This window comes from Culicoides brevitarsis, chromosome 1, assembly GCF_036172545.1.
Source record: "Culicoides brevitarsis isolate CSIRO-B50_1 chromosome 1, AGI_CSIRO_Cbre_v1, whole genome shotgun sequence".
Taxonomy (NCBI): domain Eukaryota; kingdom Metazoa; phylum Arthropoda; class Insecta; order Diptera; family Ceratopogonidae; genus Culicoides; species Culicoides brevitarsis.
Window position 1 is genome coordinate 32,171,883 of NC_087085.1, and position 19,925 is coordinate 32,191,807.

The 19,925-nt window shown below is 26.8% G+C and overlaps 1 protein-coding gene across 3 annotated transcripts; it reads right to left on the reverse strand.

Annotated features, from left to right (window-relative positions):
* LOC134827526 (protein tramtrack, alpha isoform-like) lies at positions 1–19,379 on the reverse strand. Of its 3 annotated transcripts, none has more exons than XM_063840208.1 (6): positions 13,783–14,050; positions 6,632–7,029; positions 5,791–6,360; positions 5,602–5,721; positions 5,429–5,537; positions 1–1,097 (listed from the first exon to the last, which is right to left on the reverse strand). In XM_063840208.1, the coding sequence occupies exons 2-6, from the start codon at positions 6,767–6,769 to the stop codon at positions 91–93; spliced, it is 1,944 nt and encodes a 647-aa protein (XP_063696278.1). In that variant the 5' UTR covers positions 6,770–7,029; positions 13,783–14,050; the 3' UTR covers positions 1–90. The 3 variants fall into 3 exon arrangements, with proteins under 3 accessions (XP_063696278.1, XP_063696275.1, XP_063696274.1); XM_063840205.1 differs by lacking the exons at positions 1–1,097; positions 13,783–14,050 and adding exons at positions 3,398–4,656; positions 18,562–19,379; XM_063840204.1 differs by lacking the exon at positions 1–1,097 and adding an exon at positions 3,398–4,656.
* Positions 19,380–19,925: the final 546 nt, after the last annotated feature.

Below are 19,925 nucleotides of genomic sequence, written 5' to 3' on the forward strand. Positions count from 1 at the left end.
ACTGGGCACTTTTACTGTAAACGTTATTGTACAAAAAATAGTTTTATCTTAAAAAAACGTGAAAAATACTTAAAATTATGTTAATAAGGCTCATTGAGTTGTAGGAAGAAGACTTTCTAGTTTGGGCATCGTTAGAGATAAGGCACTGTTGAGTCCAATCATTTGAAGTTGCAACGAATTTTCGGCGCTTTGTTGTCTCAAATATTCCAAAGTAGCGTTCGCATGTTGTTGCTGCTGCTGCTGATTGTCATTTTCGTGCTTTTGATGCATGATAATTGGTCCGTTGTTCGGGCTCATGGCATCGCCGCCGCTTCCAACGAGAAAGTTCAAGGGAAATGTGTTATTTGTGTCTTTTGTCACGAAGCAATCGTGCGTTGTTTTCATGTGATTCTTCATCTTATCGGGTCGCGAAAACTCCTTACTGCAAATCGGACACGGAAAAACTTTTCGTTGTGTGCCTTCGTGATACAAAAATGCATGTCGTTGAAAACTGTATTTATTCTTAAAAGTTTTCTGGACATTATCTTTCGCGCATTCCGTGCACTTGTACACCCCTTCGGAGATACTTGCGTACCGGAAGAGATTCAAACCGCGCACAGACATTTCCGTCAATTGTTCCGCTTGTTCGTCGGGCAAACTGCCCTTTCGCCGGATGCGACGTCGCAGAGGTTGACGGCCCGATGATGTGTTGTTGTTGCCGCTACTCGATGTTGCGACAAATTGCGATGAATTTGTCGGCGTTTGACTGTTACTGCTACTGTTATTCGATAAACTAGTGACCGAGGTAATTATAGGAACCGTTATGTTATTTTGCTGATATTCCGAGAGGGGCGATGAGGAAACGTGCGTCGATGAGGTCGGTGGTTGTGCCAAGTCTTGGGCACTTTGAGATGGCATGTCGCAACTGTTTGAGACGTTATTTGACGACGACGACGACGATTTTTTCGATTGCATCATGGGGTTCACGCGGATTTTTATTGAATGCATATTCGCACCGGGCACAGACTCCAAGGTTTTATTGGCAATCAAGAGACCTAAATTTGGAATTATTGGCGGTAAGAGTTGTTGGTGTTTCGGTTTTTTGTTATTTGAATAATCTGTAAAAAAATAATAAAAAAAAATTAAATAAAAATATCAAAATAAAAAATAATAATTTAAAATAATCAATGAAACAATAAAAAAAAATGAGCAAAAAATAAATAAAACAAAAATATTTAAATAATTTTTAAAATATTATATTTTTTATTTATTTAATATTATTATTATTTTTCTTTTTAAAAACGTGAGGAAACGTAAATATATAATATTAATGAATTATACAATGTTGGGTGCTGCAAATTTTGAAATAATATTTTTTTTCTATATGTTGATAATGATGATCACTATTATTGTTTTTTTTTTAATATATATATTTTTTTTATTTAAATTATTTAACGTGTGTAAGTATATAAATAATAGTACATTTTTGTTTTGGTATGATTTGTTTATTTTTTTTATTTATTTTTTAATTTTATATATTTTGTTGTGCGTTTGAAAAAATTTTGAAGGGACGTTTTAACATTTCACCAAATAAAACTATTGCATGTTTATGATTATAAATTGCTTTAACAATTATTATTTTAAGGGAAAAATTGGGACTTTAACTATTTATTTATTATAATGATAAATATTTGGATTCAGTGTTGTTCAATATAATTTAATATTAAACTATGATTTGTTACTTTCCTACATATATTAACTTTAAATTGCATCTTAGTAATTTCTGTGTATATGTGTGTGTGTGAGAACTATTACTATTAATTACTATTTCTTGTGTATCTACAGTCTCTTCAATAATTTGTTTTGATTTATTTATTATTAATTATTAGTTCATACAGTTTAGTTAGTCAAAATTGAACGATTTGTCTGTTCAAAAAGCAAATCATATACAAATAAATGAATATACGTATTTTTAATGTTAATAAATCTTAAAAATTTATATGAAAATCTATATGTTTAGACGAGAATATATTAATTATATTTATTTATATATATAAAATATGTAACTTTATAATAATATTGATAAAATATAAATTGCACTATCTACTTAATGCATAGACACATATATGATAATAATGATTATAATAATGTGTGTGTTTAATTAAATTAGAAGTGTTAATAAAACATTTTATTTTTATTAACTTATTACACAAAATAATGTTATATGAAAACTGAATTGTTTAAAATATAATGCCATAACATAAAATTTAAACAAAAACGATATGATTTCGATATTTCATGGTGGTAAAAAATATACAATTATAAGTTTAATATTTATACGTTTTTTAATGTATGTGTATTAAAACATCAAAAATTTTAAATAATTATAATAATGAATTCCAAATAGAAGACAAAAATACCCAAAAAATATTAATAAATAAAATTTACAATGAAAATGCGTTTTCTAATGAATAAAGTACGGATGCAAACGACTTTTAATGCCTAACTAATTATTATATATTTTATTATTTATTAACTTTTTTCGTATGTATTGCCTAAAATTATTTTTTTAAATTTTGATCTTTTTCGAAAAATATTAATTTTTATAAACCTTCGTAAAAATGGAAGTGTGAGCAAATTTTGGCACTTGCTGTTTTATTTTATTGTATTATTGTAAGGCCACAATTGATATTTATAATCGGAAGGTACACTTTTTTATTAATTATTAAAATTTATAAGGCAATCTGTTACTTTTAGTTTTTTTTCACACATACTTTTATACAATTTTTAACATTATTAAAAATTATTCGGAATGATTTTTTTGTAAGACTAAATTTTTTTAAAATAACGACCAAAAATGCCACCACACATGCAAAAAGTCAATTTTAGATGTTTTTTGTTTATTTTTTCTGTTTTATTAAGAGGTATTTAATATTATATATTATTTAATGTGTTTTTAAATAATAATTATTAATAATTCATTTGGAAGACGTTTTGATTCTTGTTTGTTTTTTTCCACAAAAAAATATACAAGGGAACCTAAGGACTACAATTATAATAAAATATAATTATTATTAATAAAATGGTAAGGACTAAAGGTGTATTGGTGACGAGAATTTCGGTGCATGTGCACGATACGTTAGAAGATGTGAGTTAAGACTCAAAAAAAATATTTTGACTTGTTTAACAAATCCGAGACAGAAAGATCGAGAGGTAGAGGTGACTTTACGAAATAAATAAAATTTTTAAATAAAATAAAATATTTAAAAATTTTACTTGTTTCGCATTTCTTTGCAATAAATTTGATTTTTAATTAAATAAAAAATAAACAACAAAATAAAAATAAAATAAACATCAACTAAATAAGACTTGACTATATATGATTCGTGTTCTCTAATAATAATATTAAAAATAAAAATAATTAATTAATTTCTACATATTTCACTTTTTTTCGCGTAATTCTTATATTAAATAATAATAATAAGAAAAAAAATAAACAAAGTAATTTTAATAAGGTACTTGAGAATTTTCTTTTATAAATTATAATTGCAACATTTCTTCTACTTTTTCATCAAAAAAAAAACAAAAAAAAAATAATAATTATGTAAGATAGTAAGAAATAAACAATTCTAACTTTCATTCAATCATTCTTTTTTTTTTGCAGTGTAAGTTATTGACTTGTTGCCGCTTGTGGTGCTGGCATAGTTGGCGTCGAAGTAGGTGCTTGCATGACCGTTTGCACGAGTTGCATTGGTGAAATATCGGGCGTCTGTATGAGAGACGTTCCCGAGTTTGTGGGCGTTGTCGATCCCGATAAACTGTGTTGCTGTTGCGCCTGTTGCGCACTATATTCCAATTTGTGGATAATTTTGACGTGTGCCGTCATGTTGTCCTTTCGCGTGAATTCCTTGAAGCAATACGGGCACGGATAAACTTTGACATTTCGCTTGTGTGACGTCACATAATGCCGGCAGAAGTTACTGATGTGCGTGTAAACGCGCGAACAGACCTTGCAACGGTACACGTGATCAGCCTCTTTGGTGCAATAGTCACGCACGGATCCCTCATTGTCCTCGATGACGTACTTGTTGTTGCGATTTCCCGAAATTAGCGGTTCGACTTTCAAGCCGGCGCCCGTTCCCGAAGTGTTGTTGGGCGTTGGTGTCGTCGATTGCGGCGTTGCGCCTTTTTTCGCCGCAACCATCGTGTTCGCAAACAAGTCGATGAAATCGCTTTTCATTCCGAGGACATTTGCCAAGTTGTAGGGAGACAAGGCAGCGACATTTGCCGCTGTTGCCTTGTCCATGCCATTCTCGTTTTTCGACAATTTTGGACGTTTTTGGAGCTTTGGTAGGAGATTCCGCGTGGAAGCGTTCATTTTCAGCTGCATTTGTTGCTGCAAGAGCTGCTGCGTTGGTATGAGAGCCAATTTGGGCATTAGCGCTGTCGTTGTCGGCGTTGTACTAATGGTGAGTGAACTGTTGCTGTTGTTATTGTTGCTCGCATTACTCGAGGACGAAACGTTGCCGGGCGTGGGTGTCGATGAATCCGCATTACTTGGATCGTATTTGAATTCTAGCGGCTCATCGTACTCATCCATCAACAATTGAGGCTCAATGTATGTCGAATCCATCGTTTGATCGTCAGAATCCATTTGACTGTTATCGCCGGGATAATCTAAAACAGAAAAAAAATTTAATAAAATTAAATCCTATAAAAAAATTAAATCTAAAAAAATTTTAAGCGACAAGGAAAAGCTATAGGGATTTTAAAGCCATTTTTACATTTGTTTCAAAGTCATGAACGATTTTTTCGAACACCAAAAATTATTTTTTTTATAAAAATTTTTAAAAATACGATTTTCAGTTTATTTATTTGCAGTTTTTCTCAACGTCGGCCAAAATCCCTAATGCTGTTTCCCTATCTTTAATGCTTCGTTTATTTTTTTTTAATGCAAATGACTACAAAAACATAATAAATCACGAACTCACCTGCCGACGAGAAAAAACTACACTTGCACTGAATTCAAACTTTTTTTCTTTTTTTTTTTCACGAAGCACTTTTTTTTAACTCATTCCTCTATTTTTATTTTTTTCGTAAAAATGATAAAAATCATTAAAAATAATAAATAATGATAAATAAAATCCCTTTAGCTTTTCCGGTCTTTTTAAATCAAAAGAAAATAAAATCCAAATAATTTCGCGTTTAAATGTCTGAAGAGGGGTTTTTATATTTACAAAAATTCTTGGAAAAAAATAAATAATTTTTTTTTTTTAAATATAAATGATAAAAAATAATTAAATAAATTTTTCTGACGATTTTTTAATTTTTTTTTCAATATATTTACAGCATTAGATTTTATTTTACTCTGAAAATTTTAATTTTTTTTAAATGTTTCATTGATTGAAAATTCAATTTTTAGGATGGAAATTAAAATTGTGTGACTTACCTGATGTGTTTTCATCTTTTCTGGGACTGCCTCCTTTAGACGTTGAAGCTGCTGCATTTGGTGACGACGTTGATTTGCGGTGAGATGCTTCAGAAGTTTCAATTACATCCTATTTTTTGAATTTTTTTTAAATTAAAAATATTTTTTAGGAAAATTTAAAAAATAAAACTTACGTTGGAAGAGTCGTCACCATCATCGATCGATCGACTAACGCCATTTTCGTCGGATCCTTCATTGCCTGATTGTTGAAAACCTTCCGTGCCCATTCTAACTTCCAAAATTTCCGGTGAGCCCTTTTAAAAGTTATAAATTTTAATTTAATTTTTGTAAAATTTTTAGGTTTTTTACGTGAAATTTCTTACCTGCACAAGATTTTCCCGTTCCAAGTCCTCGTAATCTTCGCCCATATCACTTCCCGACAGCTTCCGTGGTCTTCCGCGTTTCCGTTTGGGTCCCGATAACGCAGATCCGAGCAACGGATTTGAGACTGCCATGTTTTGTGTGCCATTCGACGTGTTATTATTGCGTGTCGACGTGTTGTTCTCCGTTTGCTGCCTTTGTTGCTGTTGCTGTTGTTGTAATAAATAGGGATTAATTCTATGTAAATTAGGCGGTGGTGTCATTGGTTGCTGCTGCGATTGCTGTTGCGACGCATTTTGGCTCGCTTGCGAGTTATTGTTACCCGCTGACGGTGGACATGACGCTTTGTTGTCGTCATTTACTTCAGTCAGACCCTTGATACGCAGACTTTCAGCTACGCGCAGGAATGCGGTGAGACGTTCTTGATCAACAGAAACCTCGCCGCGATACATGAAATCCAGCAAGCACTTCATGTCGGCAAACGGAACATCCTTCAGGATGACAATGGGATGCTTTTCGGGGTGATTTGTGAAAATTTGTTGGAAATACGGACTACATGCTGATAAAACCATCTGAAAAATACGTAAAAAAATTTGAAATTAATTTTTTAATAAAAAAAATAAATATTTATAAATTAAATTAAAAATTAAATATTTATAAATTAAAAAATAAAATTAAAATTAAATATTTTTTAATTAAAAAATTTTTTTAATGAAAAAAAATATAAAAAATTTTTAAAATTAAAATTAATTTTTATTTATAATATTTTAATTTTTTAAATTGAAATTTAAATATTTTAATTAAAATATTTTTTTTATTAAGAAAAAAAATAATAAAACTTACTTTATGCGCTTTCAGGTACTGCCCCTCAACAGCTAACGTGACATCAGTGAAGGTTTCCGCGTGCAACAATTGATCAAAAACGGACAACAAATTCGTTTGATGATTATTCCATCGCAGACAAAATCTCTGTGACGCCATTTTTTCGTGTTATTTCTCGCTTAAACTTCCTCAAAATGTATTTATTATTTAATTTTCCACTCGATTTCCGTTTCTTTCTTTATTCTTTTTTATGTTTGCTCATAAAAAATCTTCTTTTTTTTTGTTTCAGACACTTGTTTAATTAATTTTTTTCACGTTTTGTCGATAGCAACATTATTAATTGAACTGTTTTCATATTTTTTGTAATTTTTTTAATTACTTTTGGGTATGTTGGGAGATGCCTTTTAGTATTGATGCTCCTGCAATAAAAACAAAAAAAAATAAATTTTTTAGTAATAATTTATAAAAAATGACGGTAATTAACACAAAATTGGGTATTAAACGGAGGTTTTAATCTTTTTTATCATATATATTATGTTTATGTTCAATTTTTAAATTCGTTTTGTTATTAATGAGAATAATATCTCACACGGGCATGGAAAGTTTCGATATTAACAATAAAAATTGCGGTTATATGATGTGCGTTATTAAAGAGAAAGATCATAAAGACAATAATATTAATAAAGTTATACTGTTAAGACATGTTGACACTGACACTTTTACAGTTTTTGGTTCAATATTTACTGTAATTTTATAATTTTGCAGCGTTACAGGTGAATTTGAATTAAAAATATTATTTATTTGTGATCTTCTTTGATTTCTAACAACCGTTAGAGTTTTATATATTAAGAGAATATATAAAAAATAACTTTTGTTATAATATATATCATTATATATCTTTATAAAATAAATAAAAATAAATTTTTTCATTATAATTCTTAATAGGAAATTTGTGAAACTTAATAAAAATTTCTTTTTTTTTAATATACCTATCTTTAAAAATATATAAAAAATATTTTTTTTATTATATATCTTCAAAAATTATGTAAAAATAACTTTTTTTATTATATATTTTTATAAGTTATATAAAAGTAAGTTTTTTTCATTATATATCTTTATAAAATATATGTTAAAACACGAAGGTCATGCGAAAATCCACAAACGCAAAACTAAAAAATCAAAAGGGATAATATCCTTCCAGGAAAATATTAAAAATACAAAATTAATTTTGTACAAAAGTTATTCAGGAAGCCGTGAATCATCCATATATATAAAATAAATATGAAAAAAATAATAAAAAATATCCACAATCGTAATAAAATATGCAAATTAAAACCTTTTAGTACCAAATAAGTTGACCTAAAAGTCATTCAAACAGCAAAAAAAGACAGAAAATTAATAATGTGTTCTTTATTTTCTGTCGTCTTTCTCTATTCCATGCCATTAAACATGCCTGCCTGAAGTGCCATCCATCGCAAAACGACTGAAGAGGATAAAGCACACATTAGTTAAAAATCAGCCCGAGTCACAAAATCAACACAAGTACATACAAAGAAGACAAAGGAACAATAATAATTTTAAAAAAAAAATTTTTTTTTCGGCATTCTATTCGTCCATCATCATCCATCCTGTGTACATGTATAATTTGATCATCGTCGTAGATACAGCGAAAAATTTGTATAGAAACCACAATGAATGAATGAAACCAAAAAGGAAACGTCTAATATATTGCTAATTGCTTGGATAAACAATAAAATGACATGAACAAATGAGCAAAAAGGCAAGAATTGAATAAAAAAACAGGCGACATTGACGTAATCGTCGCTCTTCAGAAAAATCTTCAATACTCGAATAAATTTTTATTATTATTATTACTTTTGAGTCAATAAGAATCCTATATACGTAAATTTTTATTTTTTCGTTAATTCACATGTTCAAGAATGAAGATGTTATTTTGCGCGTTTCATAGAAACTTCACGAGTGAGTAACAAAAAAAAAATTCTTGAACAAGGAAAAAAAATATTAAAATGGCGTGAAATGAAAGCAAAGCCTTTGTTTTTATTATTTTCTGTGCGATTGTGTCACCCGCGTTGTAATCTTTGTTTGCACAACAAAAGTGCGATAAAGTCTGTGGCTTTTTTTTCCTTATCAATTGTTTTCGATAACACACAGGCAATTAATTTTTTTTTTCTGCCTTCGGAGTCATAATTCTCGCGACTTTTGTTAACAATTTTATTATTATTACTGAGAATTCCTTAGAATTTGTGTTGAGTAACACGTACTTGACGCGAGAAATCCGTTAGTCAAGTGAAATTTGCATTTGTAAGTGATCGTAAAAATTTTAAGTAAGGAATTTCGAACAATCATCTCTCTTGAGAGAAAAATATTTTTATTTTTTTTTTAAAAAATATGAAATTGTCAACATCCATCAATAATGAGCAGCATTAAGGGAGATGATCCATGCCTACTAGAAAAATATAAAAATAAATGGCAGTTGTAAAAAATATTTTTTTTGACAGTTATTTCCTCTTGGAGTTAATTTATTCTCTATTGTACGTAAAAATAATAGTAGTAGATGAACCTAAGTTCGTTTGAAACAACATGAAACCGTTATATGCATGTTGTATTGTTATGTTATTTATTTATTGCACGGATGTGATATGTAGATACTCGTGTGGAGATGCATTGCGATAGAAAAAACAGGGCGTTGTGTGGACTGAAAAAGGGCTTTACGAGAGTTTTTTATGTATCAAATTGATTTTTTCTCAAAAAATTTAAAATAAATTAAAATTTAATATTTTTAAGAACATTTCTAAGTTTTTTAAAGCAAAATTAAAAAAAAATTAATATAATTTAATTTTAAAATTTTTTGATTAAATAATTTTTTATAATTTAATTTTTTATTAAATATATTTTTTTATTTTTTTTTTTTTAAATCAAAAAATTTTCAAAAATTCATTGAGCATTTTTAATTATTTTTAATAAATTTAATAAAATTAAAATAAACAAAAAATTAATTAATTACATTAAATTAATAAAATTTTTGATCATTTTTCAAATCAAATTTTCAGATTATTTCATTGAAAAAAAAAAAATAAATAATTTTTTTTTCAATATTTTCACGAATTTTCTTTAAATAAATTTTTGTTCGGATAGTTTTATTTTAAATATAAAAATATTTAACTATAAAAAATATTTTTTAAATAAAAATTGTATAAAAATGTTGAAAATTAATCAAAATAGTAACAAATTTAAAAGATTTTTGTATCAAAAAATTATTTTTTTATATTTTCTTCAGGAACGCCCAAAAATCATCAAAAAATGCGCTCTCATCACATTTCATCTCATTCAACAGATCGAAAAAACCTCTGCCAAGATTTTATATTTATTAGATGGTCGTAGATCAACCACACAAAGTGACTTATATGGCAGCGATAGATAACAAAACGGATGGATATATCACCAAACAACCAAACAACGACGACGATAGTTAATTTTTATGCCCTTGATTGACTTGACATCACACAGAAAACGAAAAAAAAAATCTATTTATTGACTTTCAGTGGGACGATCGAGTCAACTTCGCTGTAACGAGTAAACGATTTGACATATCGACCCATCCCTTTTTCTAGCTCAATCATGAATGAAATGAACGAAAAACGAGATCGAGTGTGGAATTTTCTGCCTGCCTGAACTAATAAGTATTTAGTTTAATCATGAAATAATTTTTTTTTTTTGAAATTCAACATGGATGGATGTTCTCGCGTTCCTCATCATCTTCTCTATTGTTTGAGTCGCGTATATCGCTGCTCTATTGTTGTTATTGTTTCTACTTCCAAACAGCTATATATGGAACGAGATCATTAAAATTCAGCGTGTGGGTGCAGGCATCGTACGAACGCTATTCTAGTTCAGTTTTTTTTTTAGTTTTCGATAACAATAGCTGGCTCGTAGCTCGCTACTTAGCTCGGAGGACGCCATTATGTAATCTTGTTGATTTATTGCATCGCGAGTTGATTTAATGTTATTTTATCAAAGTAGGTTTTCAACTCAAGCCTCTGCTCTGCTACCCTGAGAGCTGCTTCTTTGTTCATGGATATGGAAAAATTATTTTTTTTTTTGCCACACACACAAACTCAGGAACAGAAACACCCGAACAAGTCGATTCGTTTCGCAATAAAAATCACATCAAGATGATCGCCGCCGCCGTTATATATCGGCAAATTTTTACTACCACAACGAAAGAGGCTTCTGTTCGTACGAAAAGTAAAAAAAATAATAACAACAATATTTATAAGAGAGAGCGAGCGAACGACGATATGATGAGAGAAGAGCACACAAAACAAATTGTTGCGCTTTTATATGTTGCTTATGTGCTCGGATGTTGGCAGGCAGTACATAAGACGACTTCGAATAGAAGATATATAAGAAGAAATCCTCTATGTTTGTTTCTACTGTAAATATTTTACATGAGTTAGGTGGTAGCAATGAGGGAAAATGTTTCATATTTTATCCTATTTTAAGAATTTTTAGATAAAAATTAATTTTACTTGAAAAACTAATTAAAAATATCAAATTTTACAAATTTTTAGAAAAACATTTCTAAATGTCAATTCAAAAAATGACCGTTAAATATTTTATAATTTATTTTTAAAGAATTTTAAGATTAATTTAAAAAAATTTTAAAATTCTAAAAATTTGTAAAGAATTATAATTTATTTTTAAGTTTAAAGCACAAAAATTGAAATGTCAATTTAAAAAAATGACAGTTAAAAGCATTAATTTTCAATGAAAAATATAAAAAAAATTTAAATTTTCTTGTCTTGTTTAAAAAAATCAAGATTTATTTAAAAAATGCAGTTAAAAATATCTAAAAATATAAATATAAGGCATAAATTCGTAAATGTCAATTCAAAAAATGATCGTTTAAAATTTGAAAGTTTTTTTTTGCTTTATTTATATAAAACTTTAGTAAAAATGTTTACTTTAAAAATAATTTTTTTTAAAAAACTTTCAAAATCTTCAAAAATTTTAAATTTCTTTAAATTTAAAGCAAAAAATTTGTGAATGTCAGTTTAAAAAAAATTACCGTTAAAAATTTGAAAATAATTAATTTAATCATCACATTAAATTTAAGTAAAATTTTTAACTTTTTAAATTGTTATTTTAAATTAATTATTTTTAATTCTAAATTTAATTAACAAATTTAATTTTTTTACAAATTTTTAGCAAAAATGTCAATTTAAAAAATGACCGTTAATTTAAAATATTTTTTTTTGCTTTCAAAAAAACAGGATTTAAAAAAATCCGTTGCATCAGCCTTATAAAAGAGATAAAAAAATATTCCCAAGATATTTTCTCAAAGTCTCTCCATTTACTTACACGAGATAAAAACGGTTTCTTACATGAAAATATATAATTTGCTTCTATTGTTTTTTTTTTGTACAAACATTTTTTTCAACTTCTCGTCGTTGTTTCAGTACCGTCAATTTACTCAAGTAGCGTGAATATAATCGTCCTACGCGCCTTTGAGAAAAATAAAAACAAGGTGCTGGCGATTATTATTATTAAGTAACGATAGTCCTTGAGCACAAAGACACGCCAGCAAACCTACTTGCTGATGTTAATTTTTTTTTTCGGGTGTTTCATTCTATTCTGCTGCTGATTTTTTCGTAGGATAACCGAAGGAAGGCAGATGAAACCACCCACAAGTAGCTACATCACCTGCGTTTTGTTTATTTTTTTTTTTTTTTGTATTTTTCGCACAGCTGTTAACTACTCTGTGTGCCTACGAAAGTTCATATGCGGCGCACAACGCACGAAAATTTCACGTAGGTAGGGAAAAAATCAATTTTTCCAGGGATCATGCCGAAAAAAAAAGTATTGATTTCTTCTTGTTTTTTGCACATGCACAAAAAATTATAAAAATTGAGCCCGATCTGTATGAAATTGTCACACATAATCATTCGGATGCAGTGAGGCATGCAACCGTACACATAACGGGGTGACAAATCACTTGTAGAAGCATCGATAAAAAAAAATATTTCATTCAAAGTAACGGAAATTTGATTAATCACGATAAACTTCGGTAAGCCATGATTCTCGTCAATCAAAGAGGAAATTTTCTTCTATTTGACTTCACTTGTCACTTAAATATATTACGTATCTGTTTCATCATTATTGTTATTATTGCTATTATTTGAACAAACCGCAAGTGTCTTGTGTATGGTACGAGTCCTGTATATCATCAATTTCGAAACGAGACACGATTAACAGCAAATCACTTATTATTATCATTATTTGTACGATTCTGGTATTCAATTCACGTACATACCCTGTTGAATATTATTATATATATGTTAAGAATATATACGATAGTTGATGTGTGTTAATTGAATTTCAATTGTATTTGTCTGATTTAATTTAACTTTAGTTAAATTTTTCTGAAGACACTTGATAAAAAATTATTCTTTCACATTTTTCACTTTTTTTAAATATTTTTTTTAATTTTTAAATAATTAATTATTTTTTTTTATTTTAGTAAAAACGCCATGTCAGCAAAAAAAAAAATAGTTTTTCCTCGTCGATTCCTTTCACACTGTTGCAAATAATTTTTTTTCGAGCAAGGCATACCACCGATCGACGACACAGACTGACGAAACAAAATTTCTGTAGAGCTTCCCTTTCCCCGCTCCTTTTTCTTCTTCGCATACTCACACACAAACATTGTTGTATTTATTTTTCGTCGTTTAACGACGAAGACTAACACCAACGCATCGCATCACGAGCCGAGCCGAGACATCATCATCAAACATCATTCTAACAACGCGTTAAAATATAAAAAAAAATCTCTTCTGTACACAGAAATAAATGAGGAACAACATTTTTGAGGACGTGGAAGGACATGTTTCTTATTGGATTCGTATTGAAATTAAAGTCTATCGGAATGTCACTTTTAATTAAGAATAATTTATGTGGTATTAGAATTTATTTTTTTTGCTTGTACGAACTTGATACTTTTTTTTCGGATTTTTATTTGAACAATTGAAAAATTGATGACGACACTCGTTTTTAATTGCGCAGTCCATGAAAATCGGATCAAATTCCTTTTATTATTATTTATTAATATTAATTTTCATTTTTTATATTTTTTCAAAGTTATTCATACACACCTTTATTTTGTTTATAATTTATTTGATTAAGTAATGAATTTATTGTAATTAATATTCTTTGTCACTTCAGCGATTTTTCCTTTGTTTTAAATTTTTATTTAAATATTTTTTATTATTTTTTTTAATAATAAAATTGTCACTTTAATTTTTTTTTATAACAAAATATAACTTGTGTATATATAATAAAATATTTTTTTTTGTTCATATATATATATATATTTATATTAGAATATATTTATGTGTATTACTTGAGGACGAAACTAACCCCATCGGGTCTACATCGTTACTGAACGTGATTCACACAAATACATTTAATTTAAAGTAATATTTAAAAATTTTTTTTTCAAACATGTTCTGATAATACTATAAACGAGGACTAGGAATTTTTCTCCTCACATCATATACATTGCATAAGAATAACGAATATGTATACTATACATTGGACACGATTGACTGCTCCTCGGCTCGGCTCGTTTCCTGTCTTTGCATTTGTGTTGGTTTGGAGGGGAAGTAACAATTGTTGCGCTTCACGGCGACGTAGCTACATGTGAAAAATTTCGTCTATTCTACATTCCCACACAGAGGAATAATATGGTGAGCTGTCAGGAAAAACGTGGTTATTTTCATACGATGTGTAATTTGTGTATGGGAAAGACGATGTATGTTTATTTATAAAATTTTTAAATAATAAAAAAAATACACAGACACGAGAAATATAATTTAAAATAGAGGAAGCTGTGATTTTTCATCATCATCATCATCATAGTTTTCTTGGAAATAAATTTTTCCTTTTTTACTAAATTTATAAAATAATTTTAAAATAATTATTTGAATATTAATAAAAAAAAAAAAATAATTAAAATAAATAAATTTAATACAAAAATAATTAAAAATAAATATATTTTATTATTTAAAATTATTTTTTTAATTATATTGTTTTAAAATTATTTCGGAAAAAATATTTTATAAATTTTTTAACTAAAAAAAAATATTTTATACCTAATTTTAATAGAAAAGTAATTTTAATTTTTTTTTTAAAAAAAATAATAAAAAAAATAAATTAATTAATATTTAAAAAATTAATTTATTATTTAAAATTTTTCTCATTTTAAAAAATAAAAAAAAAATATTTTTTTATAATTATTTTCGGAAATAATTTTTCATTTTTTTAAAAGTAATTTTAAAAATTTTTTTTGAATAATTATAATAAAAAAATTTTAAATATTTAAAAAAAATAAAATTTATTATTTTATTTAAAATTATATATTTTAATTATTTTTAATATTATTATTTAATTATTTTAATAAATAATTCAAAATAAATTATTTTTATCAGAAAGTCAAATATTAACACCCTTTTTTAAATAATAAAAAAAATTATTTAGCACAGACATGTTTATTTTAACTTTTTTTTCAACAAAAAGTGCTGGATGACAAAACATTCGCAAACATTAAAAAAAAAGTTAATAAAAAAAAGAATATAATAATAAGAAGTTTATGTGTGTGCCTTAAATAAGCCATATTGTCACCGACTTCGTTGTCATAAAAACGCTTCTTTTATATTTTTTTTGAATACTTTTTTTTAAAGGAAAACGATAAGGTGTGGCTGTTAAGTTAAACAAATATACACTTTTTGAATTCCTTCGCATATTTTATGATAATTATTATTATTATTTTACATTTGAAGAAGATATGTGATATTTGAACCTTTTTTTCGGAATGTACGACAATTATTCCTTGTACAAACAATTAACTCGAAAGAACAGGTTATTTTATTAGTATTTTGGTGTCTGATTACATCCTTTCAATAATTTCCAGGTAATTTAATACTACATTAAAATAAAAAGTCATAACAACGATCATCGTTAGGTTTGACGACGACAAGGATATATGAATCGTTTTTTAATGACTTTCTTTCTTTCGTTTACACGCTCGAATTATTTTATTATCAAAAAATACAGTTATAATTAAAATTTTAAATTATTATAAAAAAGTAGGAAACTAGCCTTGTTTTTGCCTTTTTTTTTGTAATAATATTTTTTTTCACACAACAATAATAAAATAAATGAAGTGAACGAAATGCAAAAGCCAGTAAAATTGTGTATAAAATAAAAATTTTACCGTGAAATATATATAACGGAAACGCAATTAAAACAATTGTTATACTATGTACTTAGATACATGTGTACGGGAGTAAACAATCCTATTTTATTTCCATTGTAAAATGTGTGAAAGATTCAGAAATTTCTTCTTTCTCTCATCATATTTGTTGTGGTAGCATATCACATCCATCGCAGCAGCCTGTAACGACAGTTTCACATCAAAATCCAGCCATGTGATACACAATAGATATGTACATGTTTTGTTTTCCAGTTGATGTTGAGATTCAAAAAAAAAATTACTGTAAAACATTCCGGTTAATGACCTAACTCTAGTGTAAGTACACAAGCAACGCAGATAGTTGTACAGCACTATAATATTATAATAATAGTGTATGTTGTACAGAAAAGAGGAAGAAATAGTGCCACACACTCGGTTTTCATTTATTTTATTTACTACACTGTACGGAGGATTTTTTTCTAATGGAATTTATTTTTTTTTTCTTTTAAATTTGAACGAATAATGAACAAATATTGACTTTTTGTTAACCAGAAAACAAGTGGCTGACATCTTTCAGGTGACTCAACTGTAACTTCTAAGCTAATATTTATTGCGTCATTGTCGCCTTATTCTATTTTTTAAATTTACAACAGGGTCGAAAAAAATTTTTAATTTTTATTTAATTTTTTAAAGCTTATTTTAATTAAATTAATTTTTTTTTTACTTAAATCAGAGTTTTAAGTCAAATTAAAAAATTATATTAAAAAATAAATTAATTTATTATATATTTTAATAAAATTATATTAAATAATAATTATATTAAATAATTAAAATATTTATTTAAAGATTAAAAAAAAATAATTTTTTGGAAAAAATTTGTCATTGAATATTTATTCTTGTAGTAAAAAAAATTTTGGCAGTTTTCATAAAAAAATTGAATTTTTGGAAAAAATTATATCTTTTATTTTGACATATTTTGACTAAAATTTCAACTTGATTAAAAAAATATTAATTTTAAATTAATTTTGACTTTTTTTTCAGCAAAAGCATTAATGTTTTTTTTTATTTAATTTTTTTAACCCTGATTTACAAAAGTACAAAAATAAGTTAGAAAAGAAGCTGAATCATCTTTTTTAAACAAAAAAAAATCCTACAACGATCACGTATCCGTTTTGGAAGAAACTTCCATAAGTCATAAAAAAATACGAAATTTCACGCTGTTTTGTCTAAATTGTATTTTTTTTTGACATGACCATAAAATGAACGATCATGAGTGAGCAAGCCAATCTACGCACAAATATTTTGTGAAGGCACTCCCATCCTTTTAAACCTCAATAGAGTCAATAGATGTGTCCCAGTTTTTCTTGTTTTTACAAAATTTTAAATAAATGGATGAACATCAGGTAAAAAAAATATTTTTTAAATTTTTTTTTGTAAAAAAAAGTGTTTCCTTACAACAACTCACGTGTATCGACACAAAAAGGTATTTTTTTTAACCATCATCTTTTTTTGCTCAAAAGTCATGTTTATTGTTTAACCGTACGGATACGCCCATGTTCGTTTTATTCACATATATATAAAAAAAAATTTAAGAGCTTTATATAACATAAGATTTTTTATTATATTAAGAAGATACGATTCGTACATGTACGAAAAAGTCCTTAACTGGACATCGAAAAGTCTTTTTAAAAAAACATTAACATTCAGCAGACAACGACGACGACGAAAAAAAAATACTGTATGAATATAATAAAATAAAAAAAAAGAAGACGCGTTTAAGCCGATTATTATTAAACGTCCATTCCATCGTTGTCCACTTCGTGTGTGTGTTTGTACGAGGTTTGCTTTGTTTTTTTTTTATTATTATTATTTTTATTTTGTAATAAATTTCGGCAGAAGTGGAACAATATAAGTGACCAAAAAGAAAAATAAAACTTGCACACACACACGGATACATGCAGAGCGAACCTGAACAAACCAAACTGGACATGGACTTGTCTGAAAAACCTGATTTTTTTAAGGATAGGATAAAGTTATGTGGATATTTTTTCAAGTTGCAAAAAAAAAATAAATATGTATATAAAAAAAGAAGTTGTAAATTTCTTACTTATATGGGATGCGATATGAAGAAATTGTTAAAAATTTAACGTTGTCGCGTTTTGTTTACGCTAAAAATTGTGAAATTTTTGCAGTGATTCATTTTGTTTCTGAGTAGTTTTAATATAATATACATTTATATATGATAAAAAGGATCGGCAAAAAATAATAAAAAATATATATGTTAAAATTTTAATTATTTTTGTATGAAAAATATTCGAAATATTTTAAATTTTTATCATTTTAATTTTAAAAATAATTAATTTAACATTTTTTTTATAATATGATATAAAATTATTTTTTTATTATTATTTAAAAAAAATTATAATTAAATTTACATTATTAAATAATTATAATATAATAATATTTTTTAATAATATTTTTTTAAAAAAATAAAATTAAATATAACTTTTTAAAATAAATAATAATAAAAATAAAAAAAAATATATCATATTATAAAAATATTTTAAGTATTATTAAAAATGATAATTTTAATATTTCATTTTTTTATACAATATGTTCAATTAATCATTTTTAAAAATATTATTTTCATTTATTTTTTGTATTTAAAAGTAATTCTTACCTTAGAAAGATATCCAAAAGTCACTTTATATTAAATAAAGGATCAATTGTTTATAATTTCAACAATACTTAAAATAATTTATTATACTGAAAGGCACTTCTTTGTATTCATACAGTAAATAAATACAATTTCTTGTTTAGTTTCAACGAACAATAATATTTATAAAAAAAAAACTTTTTTTTAATTAAATTAATTTTGTACTCGTCGTCGTTCTTATAAGTTGATCTTTGCTCCTTTATTTGATTTCTTTTATTATAATATATATTTTTTTACGAATTTAATTCACTTGATTGATTTTGTTGTTGTTGGCTGCCACTGTTGACCGGTGACGTCAGCACGATCCTCTTTTATTTATATTTTAATTTATTTTTCAATTGTTATTCACTTGTTGTTTAATATATATTATATATATTTTTTTTTTTGTATTAAAATTCTGTTTCTTTATATTCTAAACAAAAGTATAAATAATGATGTATAATTAACACACATTTAATACTGCAGTGCAAAAATTTTTCTGTTCTGATACAATTGCTTAGTTAGTAGATTATTATCGCTTTTTAATATTTTTTTTTGTACATGTGCATGTGTGTATACTTTCATCCACGATAACACATCGTCTCGTCACAACTTTATAATATTTTCATAATGACAGCGCGAGAAAAGTAAACAAAAGTCTCGCGAATAATTGTAAATTTAAATGATTGATCGATGTCACAATTTACAATAAATAGCGGAAAAAAATTCTAATTTTTTATTTATTATTATTTAAATTTATTTATTTTTTTTTTTGTGTGAATGAATGAAAAATAATAACAAGAATTTTTCTTGTACAAAAAATATGCTGTTACCGCATCAGCGGCATACACTCAACTGAGTCAAATGCTACAATTGTATTAGTACGGGACATGTATCGTCGCTCGGGTAATAAAACTATATGTACGATCGCTATACGTGACAGCGCGGAGAGAGAAAAATATAAAAATAAACTTGACTCGGCAGTGATCTCCTGTAGAATGTTTCGACACGTACACGGAGCCTTATTTGTTTCGTGCGTATGCGACTTAACGTGTATACCGCCAGCATACTAACTTGACTTTTTTTTTTCTTCATTGAAATTTCAATTCGAAGCAGTGAACGATGAAAACTAAATAGGAATAGAGAGACGTAGAGTACATAAGGCTGCTTGTTTGAAAATCATTTGAAACATCTCGTAGGCATGAAAAAAGATAAAATTACATATACGGGAGAGAGATCGCGCGTTGTTACATGCCGCGATGCGATGCGTTGCGAAGGAAACCATCCACTCCACATATTTCAACATGTTTGTCTATAATTTTTTTTTCATGTGTATGTTGTTGTTGTTG

What these genes read in the sequence shown, in the direction of transcription:
- LOC134827526 (XM_063840208.1), bottom strand. Translation starts at nt 6,769, where the DNA reads ATGGCGTCACAGAGATTTTGTCTGCGATGGAATAATCATCAAACGAAT. An exon ending in ATGGTGACGACTCTTCCAAC is followed by an intron (nt 5,538 to 5,601) that starts GTAAGTTTTATT and finishes TTCAAAAAATAG; the next exon opens with GATGTAATTGAAACTTCTGA. An exon ending in AAAAGATGAAAACACATCAG is followed by an intron (nt 1,098 to 5,428) that starts GTAAGTCACACA and finishes ATTTTTTTACAG; the next exon opens with ATTATTCAAATAACAAAAAA.